Below are 7,300 nucleotides of genomic sequence, written 5' to 3'. Positions count from 1 at the left end.
GCGTCCTACGTGCTAACGAGCTAGACGGGCTAACGAGCTAGACGTGCTAACGAGCTAAAGTCCAACCTCAAAACATAAATGGAAAAACCAAAGCCTGTAACACCTTCCACCTTAAGACAAAAAATATATCCTATATTTTTGATGGACAAGTTTGCTCACCACCAACAGAAAACAACTTACATTTCATATTAAAATCAACAAAAATGCTTCCCTTCTACAATATAAACATGGTGTCCACTGGATGTCAACAATTAAAAACACGTATTTCTAAATAATAATATACAATCGTATTATTTTTTTCTCCTTTTTCTTTCTATAGAATCCTAAATCCCACTAGCTTCTAGAACTCTCGTCTTCCTAAAACTCACTAGCTTCTAGAACTCTCGTCTTCCTAAAACTCACTAGCTTCTAGAACACTCGTCTTCCTAAAACTCACTAGCTTCTAGAACTCTCGTCTTCCTAAAACTCACTAGCTTCTAGAACTCTCGTCCCCTTGGAACGAGCCCAAACAAAACTCATCTCCAATACGGAAAAACGTGCAGTCAAAATAAATTGTGATCCATGGCAACGGACTGGCTAAACACAAAACACTAAACTTTTTAACTGCCCACCCTTGAGACAATCAGCAACCAAGTTGTCCTCACCACAGACATGTCTGATTTCAAGAGGAAACTCCTGCAATATCCGTAGTAACTTTCCACCTCATTGCAGAGCTTCTCTCTCTTTTCAGTGTTCACTAGATAGGCATGTTGTTGGATCGGGGCCCAGTCCCCAATGTCATGCTCTAGTACACTTGGGTTGGCACATCTGAGAATTAACCCTGATATTCTAAAAGCAGGGCAACAGTGATGCATTTACATTTAAGGGTCGCTGAACAAAGGAACACAACACTTATTTGTCATCACTCATCGATATCATGTTGAAATCAATTGTGCGAGAGGAGGGAGATGAGGTTGCACGTCCTGTTAAAACTAACAGCTCAAAAACCACATGGAATATGGGAATAATGTGTACATCACTGGTTAGAGTACAATTTGTAGAAAACAGCTAGCTACATTTTGAAGTGTTGCATTGTGATTCCAGTGGGTCACCAACGTGGTAAGTGTAACAGAACTCTTTTTTTGTTAGTCACTTTTTGTTAAATCACATAAATAGTAACTCTTCCATTTCAGAGCCTGGATTTTTCCCCCTGAGGCTAAAATCAATTGAACAACAAACGTTTAGGGTTCTACATTCTGACGTTATTAAAATACTCCTACTACAATGTTAAAACATTCTACATTGTGACATTATTTCACTGATATCATGAAACAACTCCTTCATGTAGTTTCTGATGTTTGATCAGAGATCTTTTATCAGAGTATCTCTTCCCACACTGATCACAGCTATAAGGTTTCTGTCCTGTGTGTGTTCTCTGGTGTTTAGTTAGACAGCTAGATGTAGTAAAACTCTTCCCACACTGATCACAGCTATAAGGTTTCTCTCCTGTGTGTGCCCTCTGGTGTGCCGTCAGACAGCCAAACGTACTAAAACTCTTTACACATTGATCACAGACATAAGGTTTATCTCCTGTGTGTGTCCGCTGGTGTACTATCAGGCTGTTTAGCTGAGTAAAACTCTTCCCACATTGATTACAGCTATATGTTTTCTCTCCTGTGTGTGTTCTCTTGTGTATAGTTAGATAGCTAGATGTCGTAAAACTTTTCCCACATTGATTACAGCCATAAGGTTTCTCTCCTGTGTGTGTCCGCTGGTGTACTATCAGGCTGTTTAGCTGAGTAAAACCCTTCCCACATTGATCACAGCCAAAAGGTTTCTCTCCAGTGTGTATCCTCTGGTGTGATTTCAGAGTTTGTAGCCGAATAAAACTCTTCCCACATTGATCACAGCCATAAGATTTCTCTCCAGTGTGAATTCTTTGATGTATTTTAAGGCCTAGTGAAGAGTTGAATATTTTCCCACAGTCAGAGCAGCAGTGAGATTTCTCTCCTGTGTGAACTCGCTGGTGTTTCTTGAGGAGTTCTGATCTGGAGAGACTCTTCTCTGCCTCATCAGCATCATGATGTTGCTGAGGCTCCCCAGAGGATCCACAATAGTCCCGTCTCTCTCCTGTGAGAACAAAGTCAGGCAGATGGTTAAAGGTCCACAACAGCAGAAATCCACTGTTTATTTGAGGTAAAAGGTGATGCCCAGAGCGTACCCATGAAGTTGTACAACAATTGACGTCTGTTAAAATATTTGACAATTAAGACAGTCAACTTAGCAACAATCATATTTTGTCTTGTTTTCACATTAGTAGAAACTAGAAAAGTTTTTAAAGTTGTTGAAACCCTAAGCAGTGTGCCAGATGACTTTTGGTCTCCAATATTGGCCCCTTTCTGTGTTTGCTAAAATTGCGACACGAGGTCAATGCGCACACAAAAATGATTGCAGAAACACTTCCCTGCTAATGAGGAAACCACTAGTTATGGATGTAGTATATCTGGTAATGAGGAAACCACTAGTTATGGATGTAGTATATCTGGTAATGAGGAAACCACTAGTTATGGATGTAGTATATCTGCTAATGAGGAAACCACTAGTTATGGATGTAGTATATCTGGTAATGAGGAAACCACTAGTTATGGATATAGTGTATCTGGTAATGAGGAAACCACTAGTTATGGATGTAGTATATCTGCCTGGAGCAAAAAATAGTGAGCAAAGATTTTAGTTTTCACAATGTATTCTGAATATTACAGCACAAGATCAGGAGTGCTACTCAAGGAAACTCACATTAAGCTCTGTGTCTATTCACTAATTCACCACCGTGGGGGAAAACTCAGGGGAGTTCTCATAGGCTGACAGCAAATATAGCCTCCATTTACAGGTTGCTTATGAGTGCATTTCACATTAAATATGGATTATAATTGTAAGACTCGCTTGAATCACCTACTTAATATGTTTGTGTTATTGTCGCATATCAACTGATTTATACTTAAAAAACACTTCAACCAGTAAAATGCTCTTTGGCTAGCTTTAACATCAGCCTGACAATGAGGGTTTGTACACTAAGTGTTTAACAAATTGGCCCATAACTTCACCTAACAATAACATAGACCAACTGTAAGACCCATAACTTCACCTAACAACATAGACCTACTGTAGGACCCATAACTTCACCTAACAACAACATAGACCTACTTCACCTAAGACTATATATAATTTTATATTTCAGGTGAAACATGGAAACTAACATGTCTTTGTCATGACATTTCATAACCTGATCACCAGATAATTTTGTGAATAATCCCACTAGGCTACTCTGTAATGTGTTGTCATTCTAAATGTCCTGAATAAAGGAAAATAGCTCTGTGTGTTGTACAATAGCCTATCCATCAAGGAACAGTTCTCTACACATTATGAGCTAAGTATCTCTGTGCACAAACAGAGTAATGAGACCCTACTGTAAATCAGCCAGACAGTAACACATTATAAACATCGATTTGTTTGGGATGTTGGATCCAACGTGGAGCACGGCATAACTGTCTTTACCAGAGTAATGAATGAAGAAGCACTTTGGTTGTTGTTGCATGTCGTGATGTTTGTCATGTGACTGTCATTCAGAAAATGATTTCCTGGATCAGCTGATGATAGTTGAACATGTGACTGTAACTAAACAGCTACAGTATTAAGTATTATGTGTAATTATTGAAGAACGACGTTAATGACAGTATCTATTTGGGTGTTGTAAATAAAGTTAAGGTGACTCTCGGTTAGAACCATTGGATTTAGCAAACTCTGAAATTATTTAGGATTTCTGTTCCCATGAAAACTGTTTTCCCAGCGTAACATAAGGAGACACTAAATGTTACGTAGGTAGAGAGCATTTCAGAGATCTGAATACAAAAAACTGTCCTAACAGGACAATAACCTAAACCACAAGGCCAAATCTACACTGGAGGAGCTTACCAAGATGACATTGAATGTTCCTGAGTGGCCTAGTTACAGTTTGGACTTAAATCATCTTGAAAGTCAATGGCAAGACTTGAAAATGGCTTTCTAGCAATGATCAACAACCAACTTGACAGAACAGGAAGGATTTTAAAAAGAATAATGAATATTCACATGAAGATCAGCCTCCTATTGGATGACATCACGACTTCCCATCAAGCCAACTCCTTGGAGGCCTCACTATGACATCACTCACTCCTTCTAGTTTGCAGTTGTTAAAAAAACACTATTTTGCTCAAAACATTTATTTGTTTCATGTTTCAACAGGAAAGGTTTTTTTTTAATCACTGGAGGACGTCATGAACAATTCCGACAGTACAAAAACATATTTGAGTGTAGAATGCCCTTTTAAAAATCACACATTAGTTCAACATCTGCAGAGTTTGTGTCCCTGTTTTATTAGATAGTACTCACTGTATTTACTGGTGTTAATCAGATCAATGTCCCTGTTTTATAAGATAGTACTCACTGTATTTACTGGTGTTAATCAGATCAATGTCCCTGTTTTATTAGATAGTACTCACTGTATTTACTGGTGTTAATCAGATCAATGTCCCTGTTTTATTAGATAGTACTCACTGTATTTACTGGTGTTAATCAGATCAATGTCCCTGTTTTATTAGATAGTACTCACTGTATTTACTGGTGTTAATCAGATCAATGTCCCTGTTTTATTAGATAGTACTCACTGTATTTACTGGTGTTAATCAGATCAATGTCCCTGTTTTATTAGATAGTACTCACTGTATTTACTGGTGTTAATCAGATCAATGTCCCTGTTTTATTAGATAGTACTCACTGTATTTACTGGTGTTAATCAGTTCTCCAGTCTTCTCTTCTTCGTCCTCCTCTAATGTGACAGTAATCTCCCCCTCTTCATCCTTCATTCCAAAAACGTCTTCATCTTCTTTCACTTCATCCTCCACTCCAAAAACTGCATCTTCCTCCTCTTCTTTTACTGTAACATCCTCCTCCTCTTTCACTCTGAACGCTTCCTCTTCTTTCACTGAAACGTCTTTCTCTTCTTCTTTCACGCTAACAGCCTCACCCTCTACTTGTTTTTGTATTGTAACAGCCTCCTCTTCCTCCTCCTCTTTCACCAGAGCTTCTTTCTCCGTCCAGCAGGCCTCTTCTTTAACAGAAGAGTAGCTTAGTGAACTCATGGTCGGAGATAATAGCTAGTTAGCATTAGCGACTAGACTAGTGCTAACTTAACCAGCCAGCTAGCTGACTTACAACGTAAATATTACATAAAATGGAGTACTATGTTTAAATCACAGTGGCAATTAAACCACGAAATTGTCTAAAGAACTTGAATGTTCCGACTTTGTCGGCTAGCGAGCTACCGAGGTGGCTGCAGTTGCTGAAGAAGCGTTCCGTCCACTAGATTATACGTCACACTAGAAACATCGCCTGAAAGACACATATCGCCATCTGCTGTCTGGAGGGAGGAAACGCAGTTGAGGAGGGAAAACTATTTTTATTCTTCATTGAATTATAATATTATAAAGCAGTTTAGGGAAACGTTTTTTCCTCTCCATTAAATATGAATATTATATCAACACGTACAAAGAGCAACAAGTGTTGTTTGATTAGTTCAGATTTTTTTATGAGAATTTAAAACAAACTCTACATCTACTCCACATCTGTATTTCTGATTCAGTCAAATAACTACATATCAAAATAAGCACCTAGTTATTGATACCCTTGATAAAGATGAGAAAAAAATTACTGTATAAAATAAATAAATAAACTTTACCCACTACCAGGATATTTTAGCCCAAAACCTGGTTACCTCTCTGCTAGGAGGCTGAGACTTGGCCATAAGTGGATCTTCCAGCAAGACACATCAACATCAAAGAAGAAATGGTTAATTGAGCACAAAATCAACATTTTTAATGGCCATCTCAGTCTTCGGACTTGAACTCCATTGAAAACCTGTGGTTTGAATTGAACAGGGCAGTCCACAAGCGCAGACTAAATAAATCAAGGACATGGAGAGATTCTGTATGGAGGAATGGTCTAAGGTCCCACCCAATGTGTTCTCTAATCTCATAAAACATTTCAGTGTCATTATCCTCCCAAGGGGAGGGTGCTGGAGTATTGAAAACATGGGTGGCAATAATTCAGACCCCAACCTTTTGAGAATTACATTTTAAACTAAATCTCTTTCTCTGAGCAATTGTATTAGTATAAAATAATATAATTTCCTTTTTTTGTGTTGGTGTAACAATACATCATGTAGATGTATATAATGAACAGACTAGGTCTATACTGCTCCTACATGGTGTAACAATACATCATGTAGATGTATATAATGAACAGACTAGGTCTATACTGCTCCTACATGGTGTAACAATACATCATGTAGATGTATATAATGAACAGACTAGGTCTATACTGCTCCTACATGGTGTAACAATACATCATGTAGATGTATATAATGAACAGACTAGGTCTATACTGCTCCTACATGGTGTAACAATACATCATGTAGAAGTATATAATGAACAGACTAGGTTCTATCCTATTCTACTGTATCTTAGTCTATGTATTACTCATCACATATGTATATACTGTATTCTATCCTATTCTACTGTATCTCTCTATGCATTACTCATCTCATATGTATATACTGTATTCTATCCTATTCTACTGTATCTGTCTATGTATTACTCATCTCATATGTATATACTGTATTCTATCATATTCTACTGTATCTGTCTATGTATTACTCATCTCATATGTATATACTGTATTCTATCCTATTCTACTGTATCTGTCTATGTATTACTCATCTCATATGTATATACTGTATTCTATACTATTCTACTGTATTTTAGTCTATGCCACTCTGACATTGCTCGTCCAAATATTTATATATTCTTAATTCCATTCCTTTACTTTAGATGTGTGTATTTGTTGTGAAGTTGTTACATATTATTGCACTGTTGTCCTTGAGTGGTCCAGCCAGAGCCCGGACTTGAACCCGATCAAACATCTCTGGAGAGACCTGAAAATAGTTGTGCAGCGATGCTCCCCATCCAACCTGACAGAGCTTGAGAGGATCTGCAGAGAAGAATGGGAGAAACTCCCCAAATACAGTTGTGCCAAGCTTCTAGCGTCATACCCAAGAAGACTCAAGGCTGTAATCGCTGCCAAAGGTGTTTCAACAAAGTACTGAGTTAAGGGTCTGAACACTTATGTAAATGTAGGATTGGGCCGTTGTCATCAAACTTCCATGATTAGTAAGAATTAGGGTAGATTTATAGGACTATTGTTTTTATGATTCATACATACTTTCCTA

General features: G+C 37.8%; 1 protein-coding gene across 1 annotated transcript; it reads right to left on the bottom strand.

The window, feature by feature from the left end:
- Positions 1–440: 440 nt before the first annotated feature.
- On the bottom strand, positions 441–4,294 carry LOC145877199 (uncharacterized). The gene is made up of 2 exons (XM_082972490.1): positions 4,282–4,294; positions 441–2,226 (listed from the first exon to the last, which is right to left on the bottom strand). Exons 1-2 carry the CDS (start codon positions 4,292–4,294, stop codon positions 1,304–1,306), a joined length of 936 nt encoding a protein of 311 aa, XP_082828616.1. The 3' UTR covers positions 441–1,303.
- Positions 4,295–7,300: the final 3,006 nt, after the last annotated feature.

The sequence above is a fragment of the Salmo salar genome, unplaced genomic scaffold, assembly GCF_965601325.2.
Source record: "Salmo salar unplaced genomic scaffold, fSalSal1 ptg000712l, whole genome shotgun sequence".
Lineage (NCBI taxonomy): Eukaryota > Metazoa > Chordata > Actinopteri > Salmoniformes > Salmonidae > Salmo > Salmo salar.
The sequence above is the reverse complement of the archived record's forward strand: the minus strand, read 5'-3'. Positions and strand labels throughout refer to the sequence as shown.